The sequence below is a fragment of the Zootermopsis nevadensis genome, unplaced genomic scaffold, assembly GCF_977971745.1.
Source record: "Zootermopsis nevadensis isolate Lab colony 2312 unplaced genomic scaffold, Znev_1.0 Znev_ptg000012l, whole genome shotgun sequence".
Taxonomy (NCBI): domain Eukaryota; kingdom Metazoa; phylum Arthropoda; class Insecta; order Blattodea; family Termopsidae; genus Zootermopsis; species Zootermopsis nevadensis.
The window spans coordinates 13,883,245-13,908,766 of record NW_028259144.1 but is presented as its reverse complement, the minus strand read 5'-3'; the positions used below and the strand labels follow the sequence as shown (position 1 = coordinate 13,908,766).

Here is a 25,522-nt window from a genome sequence, read left to right as displayed (position 1 = left end):
GTGGACTGGATCAAAGAAGTCGTGTTGCGTGGAAGAGATAAGATTATTTTTCCGGAGACATCACACAGTTTTTTAAGACAGACGGATACAATATTCTTCAGTCTATGCTCACCCGAGCAGACAACCCCAGATCCAAGGCAAGTCGAGCAAGAAGTGAGACATTACAGCGACTGAAGATGCTTCCACGAGAGAGGGGATCACCGCCAGTCTGATCACCATGCCACTCAGTCTCTTCAGGGCGTTAGGGTCCAGTCCAAGTCCCGCCCTAATTAGGATGATCACCAGGGCGACCTTTCTATACATAAATCATGAACATACATTTGAAGCAAAGAGTGTACACAAAAAGACGTCAAGAATACCAACTAATCTGTAAATTAAAAGTTGATCAAGGCAGAGAGATTCCGGCGACTGCCTACCTGAGCTGTCGAAAACATTGTGACGTGCAAGAAACTACCCGCTATGGACAACGCGGTGAGTTGCCGGCAACTAACACGCTGCCTATACAGGGCGCTCCGTGTGGCAAATGAACTAACCTGAGATCGGCTGCAAGGGCCAAGTATCGGCCTGAAATCACCACGGATCGCGTGTTCCTGAGCACAGTTCCCATTAGCAGCATGCCGAGAAGTGGAGGCAAACCAATGGTGTGCACGACGGAGCCGGCTAGGTACGCCGCAACGCCGAGCACTCCGATCCTGAATAGCTGTCCGCTCGGACCCGCCGCGTTTCCGACCATGATGAATGTGTTTCCCCATAGCAGCAGTGCCAGGCACGACAGGACAAAGTAGCGAGACACGTAGAGACTGGTCGGGTGAGTTCTGAAGTTCTGCAAGGTGTCCCTCAGATAGCGAAATCTGCAATGCAAATCGTCGTGTCAGTTCGGTTTTCTACATCGACGAGAGTCAACTTTGACAGGCATCTGTCTCACTGGGTTGATGGAAAATTTAAAAGGAATGGAAAAGAGATGAAATGCATGGCACCAAATATTAATATGGTTCCAAAGATTGAAAATATTTTTGGACAGCTCAGTGTGTCATTAATGTTTCAATACAGAGGCGCAAAACTTTAGGGTGATCCGTAAAAAAATTTAAAAGTGCTTAAACTAAGTTTGTAAGCAAATTTTCTGGCTGCCCCGCTTAAAAAATTCTGGCGACACTGTCAATTTGTTGTTTTACATCCCAAATAATAACAACAAAAATTGTGTATTTCGAGAAGATTTACACATTTCATAACACTGTACAGCAGAGTCCCCGAACATTATAACTTCGGTTATCTGACATTCTGTTTTGTTCGACGTGCCGTGTCGGAACGTTCCATTTTATTGAGCCAACTCAGCACGTAGTGTAATGAATCACAATTCTCCTCTACGCGCCTTTTACATTTTACGTACTCAGTTGCTACAGACGTGCTACTTGTGCCGACGCTGGCGTGACATTGCCTCAAAGGGAAGGAAGGATGTTCAGAAGCAAATATCCATTACTAATTACTTTAGAAAATAAACTCTTTCATTTAGAAATTTACATTATGTTAAATACTCTCTCTGAGTGTGAGATTTTTTCATGTTTTCGTAATTTAATAATATCGTAAATCGAGTTGATATCGACCCTCGTATTTTTAATGTCTTCCGTATCATCCCACTTTTTCGGTCCCGTTTAAGTCGGAAAATCGAGACTCTGCCATATTAAGAGACTTTTGGATGTATCAGGAGATATCTGGCCAACTCATCATTGGCCCCTAATACAGTAACAATGACAGGAAGTTAAGAGAAAGGAGCCCAGATCCAAGCTGAGCGCGAAGGCGTCAGATCGCGGGAAACTAACTGATCGGCCACCTCGAGACAACCTAATGACGATCCAAATGCTGAAAGCTTGTACCGCGCGGGTTATTTTCTAATGATTACGAAGTTCGACGCTGGACATGATGTATCACGTGCAGCAAGTCGGCACATGAGAATTGTCTTGCCTGATTGATTAATAAATATTTAATTTCTTCTACCTCTCCAAATTTGGAACCTATCGTTGTCTAATTAGGGGCGCAAAGTTTTACAGATTTTATTATAATTAACAAGCATTATTGCCAATGACGCTAATTCACCAATTGCCATGCAACAAAACAAAGTAACTTTTCGCGTTATTTCATTAATATATACTGTTATTATTTTTTTCAGTAAGCTTTTTCAAAAAAACCATTCGCAGATTAGACGGCCTTCCTCCCTTTCTGAAGCTGCTGTCGAGATGAAACACAGTCACGAGGAAGTACATATTTCGCAATATTACACAACTACTGAAAAGCGACGTGATCATAGTAAGGGATTAAGTTAGTGTTTCTGAGAAACCTCATGATCAACTCAGCACGTGATTTGTCATGTGCATAAGCCTAATATCCTACAGCACAAAAGATAACGTTTATTGTTTTGGGTATTAGGATAAAATACTTACTCCACGGAGCCGAGTCCTTCCTCAGAAGCCACCAGTCGTCTGTGTCACTCAAGAATTTCCCAACATTTTATGGAACCAGAAGCTTCATTACCGTGTTCAGAGGAGCCTACCACTGGTTCCTATCCTGTGCCAGATGAATCCACTCCATACCAGTGCATCTTATTTCTATAAGACCCATTTTAATATTATTCTCCCACCTACGTCTACGTCTGCCTAGTGGAGTCTTTCCTTCTGGTTTCCCCACCAAAACTCTGTATGCATTCCTCTTCTCTCCCATGCAGGCTACATGCCCAGCCCATCTCACCCACCTCGACTTGATCTGTCTAATTATATTTGGTGATGAGTACAACTTATGAAGGTCCTCATTATGTCATTTTCTTCAGATTCCTAGTAATTTATCCCTCCTGGCTCCAAATATTCTCCTCAGCACTCTGTTCTCAAACACCCTCAGTCTACGTTCCTCTCTTAGTGTCAGAGACCACGTTTCACGCGCATACAAAACTACAGACAAAATTATAGTTTGTTTATTTTAAGCTTTTCGTTTTTAGACAGCAGACGAAAAGACAAGGTTCTGACCTGAATGGTAGCAAGCATTACTCGAATTTAATCTGCACTTAATTTATTATGAATCAAATTTTGATTTCTTATTGTGCTCCCAAATATCTAAACTTTGTCACATTTTCATAGGATCCATTAGCTATCTTTATAATACAAGTTTGCCCTGCATTCTGGTGATGAGACATCAACATATACTTGTTTTTGCCATGTTTAGTTCTAGACCAATCTCCTTACTAGTGTCAACTAGAGCATGTGTTTTTCTTTGTGGTATTTATGTTATCCCCAGTAGATTTACATTATCAGCATAGACCAAAAGGTGATGTGTCCCATTCAATTTCAGTAACACTTGGTTTTCATGGACCTTCCGAATGGCGTATTCTAAAGAAAAGTTGAAAAACAGTCACAATAAAGCATCTCCTTGTTTTAGACCACTTTGAATAGGAAGTGCTTGCCTGTACGGCCTTTACTACAGTTTTCATCCACACAAGCCAAACTAGTTTTTAGATAAAATAACAAATAATTAAGGAGAATGGGAGAAATAAAAAATGTATAATAAATTTATAAAATCTCTGTCTTCTGGGTCGTTTCGCCGTGTAGTCTGGTTGAAGTTTACTGACATTTCAGAGGCGCTCAGTAACTCAGAAGACAGCTATCTTTATACTGGCCGCCGTGAAACCTTAAATCTAATTTATACTAAGTTTTGGTCTACAAAAATCTTACAGGAAGAGCCCATTTTAAAGATCTGGGCATAGACAGAAGGATAACATTTACATTTCTCTTGAGAAATTGGGTTAATGGGCGTGGATAGGATTTATCTGGATCAGGATAGGGGCCATGTACATTTTGTTTCTATGAAGGCTTTTTTTTAGTAGGGTAGCGACAATTAACTTCCTGAGGAGTTGTAGTTGAGTGTCAGAAGCCATTGTTCGTAATAATAAAATGAGTATATTACTAAATAGTATATTATATTATTATAATGTTTTGCCCTTAGTGGGTAGTACACCTGCTTGGTAGTCTACACTACGTCTTGGCGTAAATAACTGTCATTCCAGGAAGACATTACTATTTAAATTTTGTTCTTTAAAGTCGCTTACGCCCGACGTCACTTCCGAGTGGTCAGCACTCCTGCTTCGTATTCGGGAATTCTCAGGTTCAAATCTCGGCCGAGAGACCGGTTATATGACTGAAAGCTTTGTGGTTTATCTCAGTCATTCAGGCTAATGCCGGAATAATAGGGGAGGATTGGTAATTTCACAAACATTTTTCCGTTATGGAAGGGTATTTATTCAATATTTCCAATTTTGCAGGAATGTTTTAATAATGATCGAGAGTAAATGTAACGCATGTGACGAAAACTAAGAACGAAAAGCAGAATGAGAAAATACAAAACACGCTTTTGGCCTAACTGTTGTTTAATGGCCAAAATATTCGCAACAAAACTTGCAGTTGACACTGTTCACGTCATACTCGAAAGGTCAAACTTATGACGCGCACTTTGCGAACAATTGCCCCTCGCGACGCCAGTTTCGTCATTCAGTCTCAGCATGCGTATAATAAAAACTTAACAAATCAAGGTTAACTTATTAGCCAAAGCAACTCACACCAGTTTCATTGGATTGAATTCTCATCTTTTTAATTTTGATATCTAAAACAAATAATCGGCAAAGGTGGACGATTTCGAGGAAGTCCAATCGACAACTGGTACCAACTTCCGGAAGCCTTCGCTACAATGCAATGAGATGCAGAACTATTAGGGACTTTTTGCGGTTTCAAAATTGACGTGAGTATAAAAACCGATCGTGTACCGTAACCCCTCTCCCCTGCCTTACATTAGACCACAAATATTTGTTCTATATCATTCCCAGTTCATTATTCATCATTCGGCGTTATGTAGTCTGAGCTACTGACAGCGTAGTTAAATCAATAACAAATAACATATTCAACTTAAAATCTTCATCCGAGCTACTTAAGTTACGAGGTCGAAGACTAGTTCCTCTACTTCTTCCCGAAATATATAAAAGGTCACTTACCTGTTGCGCAAATTTGTGGAAAAACTGTTATCTGTTTCTGATGGTCTCCTGTTGGCGCAGTTTCCTTCTGCTTCTGGTCCATGTGTGACTGCAGGAAATAAACTCCGAGTTCCCAAACTGTCATATCTCGCAGAAGTGTTTCTTGATGGCAATATAGGTTCGAGTTCACTGTTTGTAGCAGCCATCACAGTGCCTCGTAGAGCAATGACACTGCTCTGCATCCTTATCTTTAATAAGGAAGACTTTGGTTGGATTGGATTCTGTAAACACAGCAGCATACTCAGATGATAGTAATCAGGGATGTGTTTTAATACAGCATCTTAACTATGTGTTTATACAATACAAACACTCTGAGCACAAATAGAGAGACTGGTAAGATGTAATCAAGTTTAGTTATGAGGGGGCGTCCGTCTATAAAAAATACCAAAGAAACAAGCAATAAAAATAAAATTATATTACCACATACGCGATGACATACATACATCTTTATTACATTCCATGGATCCAAAAGTTAGTCAGATGACAATAGGATGTATAATAAGGCATAATAATACAAATACAAGTCATACTATTATATAAATGTCACAAAATACAAACAAAAGGTTCACATGAAGTAGAGATAAGTTACAAATAAATCCACCCATTATATACAATAGATAAATTACGACTTGTAAACATTAGAAATTCATCGACAGAGTAAAAGGAGTGTGTAATTAAGTATCTTTTCAATGCTAGTTTAAATTGTGCCTTTTTATTTACAAGACTTGTGAGATTTGATGGTAGACTGTTGAAAATTTTAATCCCTGCATAATATGCACTCTTCTGAAAACATGAGAGGTTGGCAAATGGTCTATGAAGCTGACAGATCCTTCTTTGTATTACAGGCGGGTGTAACCGAAGAATTGTTCAGCATGTTTAACAAAGTTTCGAGAAAACTTACCACTTATTAAGAAATAACATAGCGACTGCAGAATCAGAACGTAATGTTATGTTATGTTTGTCATTCGACGTAAGCTTTCAACTTACGAAACCGTATGATGATCAAAATAAAAATTTGTGAAAGACTCAAAAGTAACATTGCATTTAAAACTGTATTTAGGCTCTTATGTATTGTGAACTAAAGTTCACCCAAATGAAACGAGCACTCGATATTATTCTTACAACAGAATACATGGGATTACACCTCACCTCCTCTGGTGATGAAAAACTAAGCAAGGCAAATGCAATGAAACTTGTAGTATGTGGGAACTAAGAACTTTGATTATGTGGTAGACGTGTAGAAGAATTGGAGATCATTTGCTTTACAGCACATTTAGGGCTAGCGCGCACGAGCGGTTTTTCTGCCGCAGCGGTAACACTACCGCAATCGAATATTCTTGTCGCCTGTGCACACGGACATGTGCATTTATTTTCAGTTGGGAGCTGGGTTTTGAGGAAACAGTTCGCGTGTGCTCTAGCCTGATAAGTCGAAGAATCCATATTGCATGTTCATGTATGTCATGTACTGATATTAACTGGCTTTTAATACTTAGTTGTGCAATGTAAAAAGAAGCATTTATCAATTCTAAAATAAACTACCCATACTAATGAATCCCAAATGGAAGAAGCGTGTACTTTGATGGAGTGCTTGAAGTCATGCAATTCAGTAACACTTCTGTGATGTTTTGTTTACAAAGGGCACAACATCTGTAGCCAATACAGTGGCATGAAAATAAATGATCTCTAACAGAATGGTAAAAATAAAGCCATGATTTAACACTGATAAACCTTTACCAGGACACTGCACTTAAAGAATGAAAATTTGGGATATCTTGACACCCTATCTTACAAAGAACCCTCAACTTCAAGGAATTCCATCAGTACATAACTCAGTTTTGTGTTACACAAAATACCCCAATACCACATGCGACAACCGAGTCCCATGACGACATTATGGCAGTTTCATTGAAAGTGCTGTCGAAGCAGTCTGTTAAATTCAAATCACTGGTATATCTGAAACAAACATTCCAGACACAGGAACAGTATCCATCACAATGAGAATTTTAAAGAACATTAATGAATATTTCAGACACAGTACAATTCATGGATTACATTACATAGCAGAAGAAAATCGCCACTGGACTGAAAGGTATACAAATTCAGAGTTTAAATGTGAGATTAAAACTGGAATAGCTCATTTCTGTGTGTGTACTAATTTATTAAATTGTAAATTTGCACGGTTTAGTTTTTTATACTTGTAATACAAACAGAAACTACGACTTGAAAAAGGAAATTCACAAATGTACCTCTATTACATTGGTGTTTCACTAACAATATTTTTTGATTCTGGAAATATACCAGGGGAAATACAAATCTATGATCTCCTTATTTCAGACTGTTCTTGATGAAAAATGACTCAAATAAATATTTACCTGCACGAATTTTGCTACAGATTTCATTTAAGCACATTTTTATTAGACTCACTAGCTTCTTTGGTATTCCAGATTCGATGTGACTATTGTATAACACCTCTCATAACAGGGTCATAGGCTTTTTTTTAAATCCATAAACAATATATGTACGGTCCCACTGTACTTCCATTTTTTGTCTAGTATCTGACGGATGCAAAAGATCTGATCAATTGTTGATCTGTTACGTCTGAATCTACACTGATGATCCCCATACTTTCATTCACATATGACGTTAATCTCACCAGAATGTTGGATAGAATTTTATATGAGGTTGATACTAGAGAAATTACTCGGTAATTACCACACTCAGTCTTGTCCCCCTTCTTATGAATAGGAATAATTATGGATTCCTTCCATTGTTGTGGCATCTCTTCCTTATCCCAAATTAACTGAATAAGCTTATGGATCCTCATATGCAACCCTTTACCACCTGCTGTAATTAATTCTGCCGGAATCTGATCAATACCTGGAGATTTATAACTCTTCAACTTCCCAATGGCTAGTTCAACTTCATTTAAATTAGGTTCTGGCACTAACAGTTCAGCTGTATGTATTTTAATCTGTCTAATATCACCAGTCTCATGAACATTTAATAGCTGGTTGAAAAAATACTTCCACCTATTCAAAATTTTTATTGCAGCTGCAAGTAAATTGCCATTATCATCCTTTACCAAATTAGCCTGAGGTTTGATATCCTTTCTTAGAATAATTTAAGCCTCTGTACAGATCTCTGATATTTTGGTCCTTACTATTTGTCTCAAGCTCAATAATTTTGCCTTTCAGATATTTCCTTTTCTTATTCCTAAAGGTTCTACTAGCTTCATGTCTCGCGTTACAAAGATTATTTGTACTCATTTTGTTTGGGTCCTGCAACCATTGAAGTCTTGTTTGCTTCCTTTGATCTATTAATTTTGAAAATTCTTCATCAAACAATGGTTTATTTTGCTTTCTCCTGTAGTATCCTAGTTTCTCTTTTGCTGAAATTTTGATACAGTTTCTGACATTTTCCCACTCCCTGTTGATATCCACACTTTCACCATCTTTATCTGTGAAACCTGCAGTTACAAAACAAAGTACTACATCAATAACACAATTATTATTTTTAAAGAATTAAAGAGAAACACTAATTGAATTTGAGCCACAATAGTTTATCCGAAAAGTGACTGGTCCATATGGGAGAGGCAGATGCAGGGCTTTTTCTTCTTCATCACCACATCCAAACCAGATCTAGGATCCCCTAATCTAGTAACCAATGGAAACTAGAGGTTCTTTACTATGAGATAAGAAAGCTGGAGCATGAAATTCACCATTCACGTCCATCTGTTCCAAAAACGCATGAAGTTTGAACTTCACTTTCACATGATGACCAGTCTAGCTATGGAACCCCCAACTTCATATTCAGTGGAAACTGGGGAGCTCTTTCCTTAGCATAAAGTAGTTGCAACAAGAAGCTGACCATTCAAATCCATCACAGAAATTATGAAGATGTTGAGTTTTAGCTCTGCTGTCACCAAACACTTTTATGGCACAGTTCTTAGGAACAGGGACAATTTTACCTTTGCTTATTACAAATAATACTAAAGGTTAATATGATTTATAGAACTCAAAAAAAGTGAAAAGCAAAATCGATGTTGGTATAAAGAATTTTGCTTTATTTTCTCCATAGATAGCTTTATTTCAGTAGTCTTCTTGTGACTTTTCAATGTGCACATACTCATTACTTGATTTCCTTGTGATAGGGTATTCTGGACTGTGGCTGTGTCCCTGTCCTTGTGGGGTACAATGATCATAACTGTATCATCATACAAAGACTTCAGAGAACATTCCATAAGTTTTGCAGTGGAAACAACCTACCTTCGCTGGAACACAACATTTCCAGCATTCACAGTATGTGAAGAAGATGACCCTGAATATGTGTGGGAAGAATTTAAGTAAGTAAAAGACTTCTTATTGGGTAAACAGACCAATGTTGAGGACAGACCAATTCAACAATGACATGTCTAATCACCAGAGAAAATTATAGAGCATTTACTCACTGCAAAAGTTTTAAATCATAAAAAAAACATTGTTGCTGCTGGGTTAAAGGCATCTTTTTCTAGTTTGAGTTTAAAAAAATATTTAAATTTAGTTTGCCTCATCATGGTAAAATTCATCCTACATCCCAATAAGATGACACAATAAAATGCAATAATAAAAACTATGACAAGCCAGTCTTCATGAAAACTTGACAGTGGTATTAAGGATAACAATAAAAAGTTATGGACAAAAAATGGTAACCTAAATATAAAAATCTGCCTGGCCATAAAAGATTTTCAAGAATCTATAGATGTGTCAAATTAAGTTCTCCTGCATGTTAAATATGGAATATACCAAAAGTATCAAGCATTGTTTTCATATTTCATTCCTTATGTATAATAGGTCAGAGCTAGGCAAGTAAAATTTGGCATGGAGACACTGATGACATACAATGTCTGTATAAAGTACTATTTACAGGTCAATAATTACAAACACAGCAAGGCTGTATAATTTAGAGATTTCCAACTGACAAATTTAACATAGAATCTACACCAGCAAATAGTACGCACAGAAATGTGTCAATAAATTGTAAAAATTTTATATTTACTGATAGCATCATAATATTAAGTGAAACACTTCAAAGCAGGCATCACAGAACACCTAGATTAAGTCAAAATTATTAACAGATAACAATTGCTGTAACTGCCAATTTCTTGGATATGAAATCAAACACCCTGCCTACTTCCTACATGAAATCACTTCTACCCCAGATTCTGTAACTTACATACTGAAAATGTAATAGGGTCCTCCAAAATCTTCATAACCTTTATGCATGCTGCAATGTTATAATCAGAAACCTTTTCATTTCTCTACATCTATCAGTGGATGGTAATGGTCATTACACTATTTTTTTAAGGTGGCCACAAAGATTTGAGCATGTACAGAACTTTACTCATTCCATTCTCACAAATTTTCCTCTCGGGATATCTGACAGCCAATATACTAACAGCTGCATACAAGATAAATCAAGTGTTGTGTGTTTAAGATGGTAATATTAGCAATCATACAAGCAAAAACGCTGGTATTACATACCACCTATTCAAAATAAATCAAAAGGCAAAATTATGCAGTCATAGGAGGAAAATCCATACAAAGTTATGGGCAGAAAACCTGAAGCAAAAGACTTATACATAGATAGGAGGATAGCATTAAAAATAAGCTTAGAGAATGCTGGTGGGAGAGTGCAGACTGGATTCATGTGACTTAGGTAGGGACCTGTGGCAGGTACTTGTGAATTTGGGAATGAACTTTTGGGTTCCATAAGAAGCAGGAAATTTCTTGAATACCTCAATGAGTATTAAATTTTTAAGATGAAATCTACTCCACAGAGTTAGTTAAGACAGAGTGAGTGGCTAGTCAAAAGTCAGCAGTAAATATCCTATTTGATATGAAGCCTGTCAAAAGCCAAGTTTAAATATCCTGTGTGATATCATAATACAACAGTGAATCTCATAGTAATCAACATATTTATAAATATTGCCGTCTTCTGGGTTGATGCGCCGTGTAGTCTGGTAGATGTCAGCCAACGTTTCAGAGGTCATGCTGCCTCCGTCACCAGGGTGATGATGACATAGGCAGCATGACCTCTGAAATGTTGGCTGACATCTACCAGACTACATGGCGCATCAACCCAGAAGACAGCAATCTTCAGACTCACCACTGTGAAAACCTCAAATCTTACAACATACATATGCTCCTCAGAAACCAATAATGAAACTCAGTGACTTCATCTCCCCTCTACATCTCTATGCCTAACTCTCCACTTGTATCTGCCAGAGAAAACCAAAAGGTAATTTTGTGTTATATGTTCTTAGGAAGAATCACCCAAATGCAACTGACAAGATAGGAAGAATTCTGGAAGAGATAGTGTACTACAAAGGCATATGCAATTCATGTGAAGAATGTAACCAAGAGCTGGACTGTTCAGTAGTATTTGATAAGAAGAACTTTGAGGTTTGTTAAAATATTCACAAAAAATAAATGTGTGGATTACTAAGTAATATCAGGGCTGTTGCTGTGTTAAATCCACATTTACATGCCAGTCTTTTGTAACATTCAAAAACAGATCATTGGACAGCCAAAAATGAAAGTTGGATCATACCAAACAGGATAAATCACTAAAGGCAAGTCAAGATTAGAAAACCAATTACAAATTTATGGGTACAGATACAGGCTGATAGACAAAAACGTATGACATGATTATGAACAATATATTGAGGTATATTTGATACACACTACATTACTCCCATCTTCAGGTGATTGTTTCTCATTTCATTGACACATGTTTAGTGATACTTCACTATTTTAAGACACTGGCAACAGTTCAGTATCAAGCCACAACTCTTGGATACTAGGCTAGCAGGCTCACCACCAGAAGTCTCAATGATTTTTGAAGTTGGTTCTACTCCCATCTCAGATGATAGGCTGTCAATATACTGACTGATTCTCATTTACTATCTTATTCTAATAAGAGTGGTGACAGTTGTGAATAAACCTGGAACCTTCTGAATACTTGCCTAATAATTTAACAGATCGCAGGTCACTACTACTAATCTGAAAACATAATGAATAAATAAATTAAAATGTTAGTATAATGACAATCACCCAAAGACAGGAATGAAGCCAACACACACACCACAAACACCTGAGGTAATAAACAATGACTAATATAGTGCTGATGAAATGTAACAGCTACTCTCCATAATCTGAAGAGGAAAATTATAAAAACTGTAAGGGTTAAAACCCTTACATTACTAAATAGATGAAAGGAAAAAGTGTTTTTCCTGACAAAAGCTGATTACAAAAGGAACACGATGAAGAGATCGAATTTTGTGTCATTAGTATAGCTGACCTACCCACACATTCTTTCATTTGTATGCCTATTTTTATCAGCTTATCTAGCTATCTATCCAACCACCCACCTACCAATCAACCCTTGTAGTCTATATTCATATCTATATATCCATACTGATCTGCTTATCTACGTTTATCGATAGCCATATTTGCTTCACAGTCATTCAAATACATGATGCAGTCATTCATTAATAGTTAATAATCAGCTGAAATCTCCAATATTTATAGGAACTGGATGTTCACTACTGTTATCACAAAAGCCCACCACTGGACCCTAAACTTTAGGTACTCCAATCCAGCTGCAATTATATTATCCCTCCAAGTAAGTTCTCTCTTCTGTTGAGTATCTCCAACCAAAATATTGTACCTATTTATCATTCTTTCTTATAGTTTGTTCACTGCAAGATCAATCTTGACATAAACACTTCAGAATTGCTCTCACAGGTCAGTTACCAAAACTATATGTGAAGTTACAAAAATAGTACCTGCAATCATGATACATATCTTTGAGTATTTTGAAATTGTTCAAGAAAGATGCCTTTTCATTAACAAACAATCCCAAGATACATTTACTGCCACAGAATATAAAAAAAGGCTTAACAATTACATTAAACTTATACAAGTAATAAGCAATGTCTTACTAATAGTGTGATCTGCAAACAAGTAATCACTATCTAATATTTCAATGTCCAGCATGTCTGGCCTTGTTAACAAAGCACTCTCAGAAGTAATGACAAAGAGAACATGATGTTATATAACATGGTGTCAAGATGATGGAAGAATGTCAAAGGTGGATACTAACATGGTTGACAGAATAATTATTAGCACTGGTAAGGAAATTTTTAGCACTAAACCTGATTCTGTCTTCGGAGGCAACCACCCCCTGCTGTGAGTGACTGAATTTTTTGTGTTTCTGTAGTTGTAGTTCTGTATGTGATAAGTGAAAATAGATTTATGCCTTGGTAGTGACGTGTTTACTCTGAATCTGACCATAATATTTTTGGTGGGAGAAAACTATTGCATGCTAGGGAAATAATCAATGAAACATTGTGTGGAAGGATACAAAATATGCATTTATTTATGTCTGGATTAAATTAACAAATAGCAGACTAAGTGAGATTTGAGAGTGTCATGGCAGTGAGTATGAAGATGGCTGTCTTCTGGGTAGTTGCACTGTATAGTCTGGTAGAAATTTACTGATGACTACTGCCTCCATTGTCAGGGTGATGATGTAAACAATTTTTTACCAGAATACACAGTGCAACAAGCTAGAACACAACCTTCTTCAGTGAACAGGCTGCAGCAGCAAATATTTTACTCTGCTTCTTGTCCTCAAACTAACTTCATGCAGAAGAGTCCTTGAGAAGCTGGTATTACAGAATCAACATGGGTAGTGGGAGTTACAGTCAGCTGCCTGTTCCCCCACCTTACCTAACCTGCACACCTGCCATTCAAGCTCATCCCAAACTTAGGAGGGAGCAGCAGTTTATTTAATTATTATTTACTGTTCTAATCATTGTTGTCATTGAAACATATAATTATAAGAAATTAAAATAAATCATGCTAAAAGTAACGAACTCTTACAGGTATTTGCATTGTGCAAGGAAATATTTACATTTTGTGAATGGAATGGTCAAACATTTGACTGTTGTGCTAATTTCTTGCCCCTAATAACAGATACAGGCACGTGCTTTACTATTAACTCCATTCATACAAGGTAAGCTGTTATTTACAATGTCATTACCATTTGGTGATACGTAGTGGAATTACCAAATGTCACACTATTGAAGTTCATACATCTGCTTCATATTTTAAGAGGACTGCAAGTGTACTTATTATTATAATGAATACTGTAGTGTCAGTGGTTTTTTCCTCCACTCTTGATGTTTTTCCCTCCTTAATACAAATGGAAATTTAGCCTTAAGCATACCACCTGAAATGTACACATTTTAGGTTTCTGTGTGCTGTAATAATACTTTCACAGCATCGAACTCTGGCTATTCTCAGACATGTCTGAAGAAGTCATACTTTGCCATGGAAACCCATTCAATATAATATAATGAGAGACTCCACTAAAATGAGGTGTGTAAATAAACCACTATAACTACTAGGTAGTTAAATAACAATGAAGAAATTCCATAAATACTGTACTTCATTAAAAATCAATATATAACACAAACCATAGAGTTTACAAATATTGAGGCTATGCTGTGGTCAGCAATCAGCTCATAATTACAAAATATTATGTAAGACTTGAAGATTTCTGTCTTCTGGGTTATTGCGCTGTGTAGTCTGGTCGATGTCAGCCAACATTTCAGAGGTCATGCTGCCTATGTCATCATATATTAAATTAAATTACATTAAATTTGTTCTAGTACCACTTGAAAAGTTTCAGTAGAAAAAGCATTCTGATGAAGCTTATCTTGGAAAAGGCTAACCTCCAATTCCTGTAAATATAGTACAGATTTGACAGTTTCAGAAATTACTATTTTTATCAAGCCTCATACACCTAATGTAATTTTTGGTAGTCAACACATAGTCAATCAATGTATCAGTATAAAAATATCTCCTGATAGATGAAAAAGAGGCCACAACTTGAATTTTCAAGGATAATCAGTCAAGTCAATAATGATAGGTCTGATTTTCATATCAGCATTCATTATCTAATTTTCAACTGCACTGATTTTTCCTTTTTAAGCAGCACAATTTAATTTACAGTATTCACATCTCATTTATGACATGGCTAACACTGTCAAATATAGTAAAATTAAATGTTTTCAGCCAAGCCTGAAATTACTGCAGTGTAATGTATACATCACACTACAATTTTATCAACAGGATGCAGTGAATTCAAATGACATTACATAAGATTAAATTTAAAAGTAACTAACATAAGACATGCTGAGTAATTTCTCTTATGTATTATTGTAGACAAGACCCCAACAGAATAAAAATGATCTCCAACAGAGAAACAGGGCCTGGAACTCTTACCATTGGAGTAGTAAGGAATGTACTGGTAAGTAAAACCATTCACTGTACTTATTCCCTTAACATCATAAGTGGGTTCTCACTGAGCTAGCCTTAAACTACAACTTCAGCAGGCATCTATACATTCATTTTGCAGACAGCGATACAGAAGACAGTAAAACAGCAATGAATTATTGATGACTACATAATGACATGTTGTACATACTTATATTTGTTATCATGCTTTAAAATACATGTATGATTTTAGAAACATTAACCAAATTTTCAATGTGGAGGGCTATAATTTTTCTTTATTGCTACCTCTGAGCATTACTTAGCATATTATATACAGTCATACCAGACTATGAAGGATATCATATGTACATTGTCTGAAGTATATAAAAGTCTTTCAATTGTTAGCTGTGTTCCTGTTCTCAAGGAAGATTGGTTTTTTCTCTTAACATACATTTTATATTCCTTTTAATACCAAAATTCGAGGCAGTGGTAGGATCTGAACTTGGAATGCTTTGCATACTAATCATACATACAAACTATTAACTATCAGGATAGCCCGAGTCAAGTATACTTACCTGTGGTGCAGTGAACTGACTACTGTCACAGACCTATAGAGAATCAATCTTAAGAGTTGCCATGAAGAACTGGATTTCTGAAAGCAAATGTGGATCAGGTTACTCCATATGGTAACATGTTTTTCCTGATAATGCAGACTTTCAGTTGTTCACTTTGGTCACATCAATTACAAAGGGTTTAAAAAATTAACCAACTATACAAGGGTCTCAGTCATTACGATGCAACTATCATCTGAGCAGCTTCATCAGAGAAATTAATAGGGATACTATTGCTATCCGCAGTTTAATATTTCTCTTAGTTCTTCACTGCATAAAGTAACAAGCACTATATTGTAAAGACTATTGACGGGTTTAAATAATAAACTGTATTCAAGACAATAAAAATATACAGCAAATACAATTTTAGAGACAACATTTAATGTGTTAAATTCTAACTTAATATGTTATGTTGTCTGTCCAGAATTTCTCCAGTTTGAAAAGTTACTGCTATGGATGTGAATGCATTCTGCTGTTTACAGGTATGCATGCATTCCTCTTCAGATGTGTGCACATCCAGTCATGAAAGACAGAAAAAATGGAATGTTGAGTTTGGTGAATCATGGACTGTACTGTTTAATGTAAGTTCATTTTTACACTTCTTCCTTCTTTACATTATATTTATTCTGCCACACTTTTGGTGGTTATTCACATTATTTTACTTGGCTTCCAGATGTTTAATGTAGCTGCGAAAATGTTAAATTAGAAGCAAATAGCTAAGAAGCAGTATTACTATAGCCCTGAGGTTGGGAATGGGGCTAATAATCCTTCACTGTAAAATAATACTTTATTTTTAATTATGTCATATTATTTGGTACAGTTCAAGCCATGTGTGAACTGATATGTCCGATGGTAGAAAATCTCAAGGGAAGAGACCACTTGGGAGACCAAACACTGACAGTGGAATAATACTAAAATTGGCCTTAGACCAACAGAGTTCAATTCATCTGGCTCATAAAAGGTTTGAATGACAGGTTCCTGTTGAAAATCATAATGAACGCCAAGTTCCAAGTAAGCAATAATTTTGTTGACCTGGTAAATGCCAACTTTTCACCATTAAATTAGGTGGAAGAAGGCGAAGATTTATATACGAGTTAGAGGTAGTTGATATATTGACATGGTGTTAGTGGTTACCAATGCTTTCGAGGAACCGCTGACCTAAATCTTGAGTCTATGATATTTTGCCTTGAAGGTGGAAGTGATAAATTACCCTGATATGTCTGCAATCATCTTTTGACTGGCTGTTTTTCTAAAGAGTTCCAATAAAATAGCAGAAAATTAAACAAAAATAGTATAACAAGTTCATCATTTTAAAGACAGATTCATTCTAGGTTACAGCAATAGAAGGGAGGTGGTCAGCTTCACACTACAGCTACTTTACATTTGAGATAAAAGTCACCATTGCTTATTGGAAAGTTGGACGCAGATTTGGTCTGATGACTAAAGACCCAGAAAACCAGATGTTTGGGAAATAACTTAAGATGCCTACTTTACTATAAATTCATCAGTCTTTACAGTGAAATTATCAGCAACTATAAATAAGTGATTCAGTTCTGTGTATAATATTCATCAATAGAGATTCAAACTTGTCAGATATAACCTCAAAGTATCATATCTTTCCAAATGGCTGCATGCTTCTGGCCATAGCTTCATCGCTATCCCATTCATGCAGTTTTGAGCCACTTCATTCCGGCTTCTCTGATATTATCTGTAGCATTCATAATGTTGTAATCTTTCCAAAATTGTTAATCTTCATCTGTTTTCTCTACGAGGTTGTTAAATGTGCGACAGAGGTGGTAGGCCTTAAAATTTGATATTACTCCCTTAAATTCATCAGTCTTTACAGTGAAATTATCAGCAACTATAAATAAGTGATTCAGTTCTGTGTATAATATTCATCAATAGAGATTCAAACTTGTCAGATATAACCTCAAAGTATCATATCTTTGCCATATTATAATTTAAAGTCTGAAAAACGTTCCAAGCATATGCTTAGCTCCATTAGTTTATCAGTTATTACTATGAAATGGAGAACTAAATACAGATTTTGTGGGGCTGCCATGTAGTTTTATATTATTAAAAACATTACCTTAACAGAAAATGCACATTGTATTTTACAATCCATTACAACACAAAATTTCAGGATCCAAAATTAGGAAGAGCTAGTGCCACTCTACCTTACAAGTTGGTATTTTTAAAATCTGGTAAGACAGTATTTCAGTAGGTAATTAAAAGTACAAATGTTGTACTTCTGGCTTCTAGCAGTATGTCATTTATACATTTAATGAAAATCCATTAATTCAAATGTTACTGGGAGAAGAGGGAGACAGACACATGACACAAAGATACTAACACTTGTTTTCCTTCCTTACAAATAGCGAATGAATGTCAAAAGTCATTGTCCTTGCCAAAAATACAATGCCACTTATCCAACCATGGCTTTAGTAACTGAGAAGCTATTGTGGTTCCCCCAATCAAAATTACAAATAATAAGTTAGTATATAAAATATCCCAATAAAAATATGAATGTAAGAACAGTAACAGTTTAAAGTTTTATAACAGTTTCCTTATTCTTGTTAACCAGGTACTTGAAATTGTGAATGACCCCCTAGTACACAAAATTCCAATCACAAGACGAGAATGTCGGTTTCCTGAAGAAAAGCCAGATCACTATAAACTGTTCAAGTACTACAGCTATTCCACCTGTGTGCTTGAGTGTCAAGTTCTTAAAATGTTGGAACACTGCAAATGTATCAATCATATTCTTTATCCAGGTAACCATGCCCATATGAGGTGGTACCCAAAAGTTATGGGAATGTTTCTGTAACAATGTCTTTGGTAACAGTACTTATTTCTCCAGCTATGAGATGCAGTATAGTTTCACCATCTATGTTATGTTAGGTTAGTGTTCAGTAAAGGTGTGTACAATGTGTTTTGTGGGATTTTAAAAATAAAAATTCAAAGGGAACAAAGAGTTTCCATCAAGTTTGGTTTCCATCTTGGTCAGTTTCTGAAATACATGACAACTAAAGAGTGTTTGGAGGAGAAGCTTTATCACATAAGCACAAATGTACAAAGATGGAGAAACTTCCATAAAAGACAAAAGATGTTGTAGATCTTCATAAATTTTTGATATGGAGCTGTGCAACACAAATTCATCCCCACAAGAAAAACTTTCAATCAGCAGTGTCAAACAGCTGTGCTATGGTGCCCTGAGAAATGTAAACAGGAGATAGGTTATTTCATGACAATGCACCCGTCCACACTACCATGTCCATCAAACAGTTCATGCTGAAGAATGAAATGGCTGTTCTTACACTTTGAAATATGGTGCTGGCAAGTTCTGACTTGAAGCTCAAAAGAAAGAGCTGTAATGATGTTTTAGAGATTCCATAAATTTTCAACAAGGACTTAATTGTATTACAAAATAAAAATTTCAGATGTACTTCCAACAATTACAGAATTGTTGAGCTCAATGCATTAATGTCCTAGAGGTTTACTTTTAATGGGACAATGTGTAAATTTCTGACTTCAACAAATTTTTGGTTCTGAATACATTCTCATTAATTTCTGGGTACTGTTTCATGTTGGTCTTCAAGTACAACTTCATGTTAATACAAAATATGCTGCTGCTTATCTGTGGTAATGAATAGATGAAGTGTGAATTGTAAAAATAAGAATGACAAAAAATTCATCCTGTGGCTTATCTGAGATGTAGAAAAAACTACAAGTCTTTTGAGCTTATTCTCCTACCTGTACCAAGTAAAATTTTCTAATTGTTTGCTCAGACTGGACTATAATGTAGTTGTTTCTTCTATAACATGGTGTTAAAAGCAATTCATATGGCAGGAATTTCTGAAGTTTTCTATATAGCAGTACTATCATTTAATGATTTTATCAAGTGAATTCCACTTCAGGTGTAGTGCTAGTAAATGATCTAATGAATTTTGAGAGAGTAATTTTCAATGGACAGGATATTTCTGAAATAAATGGTATATGAAGTTATTATTTTGATTTTTTCACATTTAACTATATCCATAACCTTAAGATGATTTTAGATTAAACAGGCCAGTTGCAAAATGTTGAGTACTGGCCAAATGCTTAATTTGTAGTCTGCAATATATTTATGTGGTTCACATTATCTCACTATGCATTGCAGGGTTGTCATCCTAAAGATCATCAGCATTTTCTAATATCAGACAATCTAAAGTCATAAATAAAATCTTAGCAGCTGCATGTACAGTAGTATGTCATGTCTGGGGCAAAGTCCAGTCTTAATTTCTTCACTCTAGCTCCCCATATCCCCAGTGAGGAGTCATAAAATTTGAAAGATGAAAGAAAATCAGTCTGGTAAGAAAACACTATAAGAATAGTAGGCCTAAGAAAGCTTGGTTCATACCTGCCTGTTCCCCCACACTGTATCTCTGTTGCAAGCTCTGTTAGTTAATGATGTCCAAGAATAATGTTGTTTATTCTAAGGGCTAAGTGAAACCCATGAAAACTATGTGTGGATAAAATTAATACCTTGGTAGGTTGTACACATAATTACAATTGCCCTAAACAGGTTATATAAACACATAATCCAAACACCGATGCTTGAGAGTACCAATGAATAAAAACTACTAGCATACTTCTTACTTTTCTAATAATTCTCTCCAATTTGTACCTGTTGCTATAAGTACTAAATATACTGATAATGACTATTTAAATAAAAATATAGTATTGTAATACTGTCATACTTAGCTGTTTCAGGCAACTTCACACAGTGTGACATCAATGGGATTAAATGCCTCAACGAAATATACCGTAAGATACTTTATTACTAAAACTATAATTCTATATAGTAGTGTTTAAAATGATAATCCAAATCACATTTTTTCATAATATTGACAATAACCACAGCAATAACTTGCAAATAAGTTAAGTAGTAGCAAGTAGCAAAGATTTATCCCCAAGTATTTGGGGATTGGAAGTGGTACCAACTACCACTCATTGTAAATAAGCTAGTAGGTTATGAAATGTTACAAAATAACTTTGATTTTGATAGATTATTTGGAACAACATAAGAAATACTGAACATGAGATTTGTAACTCTTTCACTAATCTTACTTGGGTCTACTCTACCTTTGGGTTCCATGAAAATGGTGAATCCAATTCTCTCTCTTGCATCCTTTTTCTTTAATCCCTTGAGTTGACATTTCAGTGGTTACCAGCTGTGCCTGGAGCAATCATTGAAAATCTGAATTTTAGATGCGTTTTCCAATCTCATGATTAACCATAAGTTACACATGACTGTCAGAGCAACAAGGCAGTGACTTGAATCATTGGAGAAGACTTGTCTATCATTTAGTGATAAAAACTGAAATTATAAAACTTAGATTTAAACTTGTCATGAGCCTGCTTCATTGTTTTCCAATATGGGGACCATCATAAGTCATGCGTTTACATCAATATTCCAATAAAATGGTTAAGTTCCATTCTATTACTATGCTTGTAACTATGACAAGGTCAGCCAACCAAGTCTGAGACCCCACATATTATTTCTTAACATGCTGTTTTTTCCATGGTGAGAGGTCATTCTCATGAAGATTTTGATTGCTTATGTCAAGACTTCAGCCACAACATCTGCAAACTGATTGTATGTATATGCTTACAATGCACTTGAAATGAAAAGTGTTAATTGTATGACTTTTTTAACAGTTGACCTAGTAAAATTGAGGGCAAAACACTCAGAAAATGAGAACGAACCAGGTATTATATGTGACTGCAGTGCTGACTGCAAAGAACCAGACCAATTTGTGATACATGTAGAGAAAAAGTAAGTTCACTATATACACACTACAGCAATACTTTGCTTTTTCATAATGCCAGAATGTGCGTCTTATTAGTTTATTAGATTTGGCTACAATACTACAGTTCCTCAATATGTGGCATAAAAGTTGCAGTTACATTTTTTTGTAGTCTAACTATGCTAGGTTACACCTACTGATCAAGCTGGCAAATATTTGTTCTTGAATGTGAACATACTGATTACCTCTTTCAGAACTGCTCCTCTAACATATTATTATTATTTTCACTTAGAGAAACTAAAAAAGAAAGCAGTGATATCAAGTTTGTGATGCAAACCCTTCCAAATGAACGATTACGAAGAAATGTTATCCGAAGCAAACTGGACTTAGTTGGTAAAAGCACAAAACACAGTTCACTTTAATCTACATATAGCTTTAGAAACTTTCAGTCAAGAGATATAATTACTGATATTAAGGTGTATTCTCTGTATATGTGTAAAAAGTCAACATGAAGATATTCAATTACACTTTAGAAACCCTCAGTCTGAACGTGTAAGACTGAATCCTTTCTGGAGCAGCTTACATTTATAATTATTGGGTTATTTAACAATGTGTTTTGAACTGTATATGTTTATATTGGTCAGATGACCTCTAGTTTTGAGCTGCAGTGACCCAGGATTTCTGTGTGGAAAGACAATACACAAGAAATGTATTAGTGGATCTTAACATGTGGATATATCAAATACAAGATATAACAACACAATATAAGCCTCAAATCACATGCCATGGATTTATAATGCAGAATTATTTTAGTACTGGACAAAACATTATAACGTTTGATATAAAATTTTAACATTTTAGTATTCTAGAACACAGTGTGTATGAGATGATGTCACAAATTCAATTCAATCACTTTCCATAAATGTAAACAGAGCCCCAGATATGGTATGCAAGGAATAAAATATGTTGGGCATTAAATTAATAATCAAGATCTAGTTATACCTAATGGTTAATTTACTGCTGAAATACATTTATGGAGCCCTGAATCATTCTTTTCTCTCCCAGTATCTTTAGGTGGGATTGCAGGGTTATTTCTTGGAGCAAGTCTAATCAGCGCTGTGGAGCTACTTGTTCATGTCTTTATAAGGATCTGGACAGCACATTCACTAACAGGTCACAGCAATGTACTTGAAGATATACCCAGACAACGCAAGAAATGTTTTAAGAAGCCATCATCAATTGTACAATATACAAGTAGTGAATCTGGTAAAAAGCTTCCATATTATGGGAAGGATTATGGTGTTGCTACAGTTTTCATTTAAATTCTTCACTATTCATGTAAGAAGAGATGTGTTGCTGTCTCTATTCATTCACATTTCTTTACCTTTTTAGCAAACTGCACTTTTTCAGATTAAACACCTTTAACCATTATATTGTGTTTTATGTCTGAATCTTGTCTTATTAGTCACTCTCAAAATGTTAATCTGTGATTTATCTATGTACTGTAAAACATATTAAAAATTATATAAAATGAAAAGATATTATGTATGAAAATCATTGTGTATAAACAATTTATGCATACATACATGCATGCCTATTTATCATAACTGTTCAAATTTTACCTGAAATTTTGATCAATGCATTCCAGTAAATCACTTTACTCATTTTGTATTAGGCAGTCTTCTCTTTTTTTACTTTCTCTCTGTAGGTACTCCCCTTCCCTTAATCACCACACTTCTCACATACCATAAAATGGTTGTGAAAAATGACCCTAATACAAATCATTACTTAAAAGAAACAAAGGAAACTTCAAAGGAAACCTGATCCACCCTTCAAGATTGCTTTTCGGCACAAATTTATTCAGTTTTTACCATAACACCAGTACAACTACACTTTTTAGCATTAGACTTTTTCAAATGCCACTGGTTATTACTAAACTTAATCACTGGTAGTGTTAGTACTGTTGAAAGTAAAATTTACCACTATGAATTTATCTGACTTTATGTGGCCTTGGTAATAGCTTCTCCTCCTCTTTGTAACAAAGGAGGCTCTTCCAAATTCATGTTCATAAGAATTTTTTTGAACCTGTTATTACATTTGAGCCAGACCATTTAAGTTACTCCCTCTATAATAATGAGACATTCTCACTTCCTTTTATGTTTCTCCCTTTCTGATTATATTACTGAGATTCAAGAGGACTTTATGAAGAGATCTGCTCTTTATTAATTTTTCACCAAACTAAATTAACCCTAAGGTTCAAGCAATTTAATACATTTTCTTACGATCATAAAAAATATTACCTTAATTTGGTAAGTCCTTACCACTGGCTTTGCTTTTTGGTTATTTGTTTAAACTGGTATCCTTTCACTGAGAAATTTTACCATAGACAAAATATTTTTCTGTATTGCTTGATAAGTGGTCCTCCCTTTCTGAATTCTTCAATATTCAGACAAGAGTATACTAACAATGCAGAAGAACCATCTCATTACATTAGGTCAAAAATATCTTTATATACATACACACATACATACACATACAGTACAAATGTGCTGTTTGTAAAAATATATTGCATGAGATGCATACAATACAAAAATTAGATCAAAACATATAACCTATTAAATCAAATTTCACTCTTTGGTTATGAATAAATTTTACATATAAACATCACTGTAACTTGACCAGAGTTTTATTCTTCTTCTTGCTGGTCCCATCTGAATTCATTTTACTATGGCATCTAGTGTCATTTAGATATAATGAGATGTCAAATTCTTAGAAATTATTAACCTCAAATGAAGTACAAGACAGATATAAGTTTAGTAATTAATGATAAAGTTACATATATATATATATATATATATATATATATGTATATATTATGTTAATGTTAGTTCTTTTTAGAGATCAAATTCTTATTTAAGTTACATTTTTAAAGTTCGTTTGCATTAATTATGGAGGATTTTAATTAATTTGTTTTTTTATTTATTACAGTGTTTCATAATTCCCTTCATCTGCTATAACCAGACCTAACTCTTTCGAGTCCATTTATGTGAATGTAATGCCCCACTAGGTCTAGTTTGTTTTGTTTGAATTTTAAAATCATCACAAACAATATGACCCTGGACTGGAATTTGATTTTCTAAATGTCAGAAATGACACTTCAGCAAAGGATGCCTATGACATTTAATTCAAAACATTACAAACTTCCAGGCACAAATTTAGTTCTTCCAAAGCTTAGCACCCTTTGCCTTCTAAAATAAAACTGGGTGGAATATAAATTCCAAATGTCAGACTGAGAATGAGATGGGGATCAGGAAGGGTTAAAACATTACCCTAAAAGTAAATATTAAGATGAAGCATGCCTTTCATGAAAGATCATTTGCAAGATACATTTAAAATGACAGTGTGCAAATGTAAAATTTGTAGTACATGTATTTCTATGCCTTCAGCTCAACTGATGGTATTTTTATCACAAACATTACAAAACCCACCCTTGCAGAAGCACAGAGGAGAGAAAAAGACACACAGAACTCAACAATACTCTTGCTGCAGCTGACGAATGGTTTTCATGACTATGAGAATAAGGCTTGCTGGAACAGGCTCTGCTACAATCTTCTCCTTCACAGATATCACACAATGTGGCAACTCTGGGTTCATAAAACACCCTGGCACGACGAGCTGAGAAAGAACAAAATAATCATAGCTTTTGAAATGTAAACCACATTAATATGTAAAGAATAT

The 25,522-nt window shown here is 35.3% G+C and overlaps 3 protein-coding genes across 7 annotated transcripts in view; 1 reads left to right on the top strand and 2 right to left on the bottom strand.

The window, feature by feature from the left end:
* The window catches only part of LOC110830029 (sodium/hydrogen exchanger 9B2), a 29,070-nt gene extending 7,370 nt beyond the window's left edge, over positions 1-21,700 (bottom strand). The window contains exons 1-5 of one of the 2 annotated variants that reach the window (XM_022064397.2): positions 20,735-21,700; positions 15,960-16,036; positions 5,024-5,283; positions 534-851; positions 113-295 (exon numbers count right to left, since the gene is read on the bottom strand). In XM_022064397.2, coding sequence (XP_021920089.1) covers positions 113-295; positions 534-851; positions 5,024-5,244 — 722 coding nt within the window. In that variant the 5' untranslated portion in view covers positions 5,245-5,283; positions 15,960-16,036; positions 20,735-21,700. Of the gene's footprint in view, positions 1-112; positions 296-533; positions 852-5,023; positions 5,342-15,959; positions 16,037-20,734 lie in introns of those variants that run through there. The other variant, XM_022064396.2, reaches the window with a different exon arrangement.
* Positions 4,069-24,998, top strand: LOC110830031 (pickpocket protein 28). Of its 2 annotated transcripts, none has more exons than XM_087348072.1 (10): positions 4,069-4,773; positions 9,213-9,404; positions 11,364-11,502; positions 13,989-14,119; positions 15,334-15,418; positions 16,478-16,576; positions 18,580-18,769; positions 20,739-20,801; positions 21,696-21,813; positions 22,077-24,998. In XM_087348072.1, exons 2-10 carry the CDS (start codon positions 9,256-9,258, stop codon positions 22,204-22,206), a joined length of 1,104 nt encoding a protein of 367 aa, XP_087204198.1. In that variant the 5' UTR covers positions 4,069-4,773; positions 9,213-9,255; the 3' UTR covers positions 22,207-24,998. The 2 variants fall into 2 exon arrangements, with proteins under 2 accessions (XP_087204198.1, XP_087204197.1); XM_087348071.1 differs by lacking the exon at positions 4,069-4,773 and adding an exon at positions 5,568-7,151.
* The window catches only part of LOC110830025 (CD109 antigen), a 70,792-nt gene continuing 68,892 nt past the window's right edge, over positions 23,623-25,522 (bottom strand). For all 3 annotated transcript variants that reach the window (XM_022064388.2, XM_087348067.1, XM_022064387.2), the window contains exon 28: positions 23,623-25,459. In XM_022064388.2, the coding sequence (XP_021920080.1) occupies positions 25,260-25,459 (200 nt within the window). In that variant the 3' untranslated portion in view covers positions 23,623-25,259. The remainder of the gene's footprint in view (positions 25,460-25,522) is intronic.

Excerpts from the sequence above, each read along its gene's own strand:
- LOC110830031 (XM_087348071.1), top strand. The coding sequence starts at position 7,057 with ATGAGAATTTTAAAGAACATTAATGAATATTTCAGACACAGTACAATT. Across the intron at positions 15,419-16,477 it reads GAGTAGTAAGGAATGTACTG|GTATGCATGCATTCCTCTTC; the intron begins GTAAGTAAAACC and ends TGCTGTTTACAG. Across the intron at positions 16,577-18,579 it reads CATGGACTGTACTGTTTAAT|GTACTTGAAATTGTGAATGA; the intron begins GTAAGTTCATTT and ends CTTGTTAACCAG.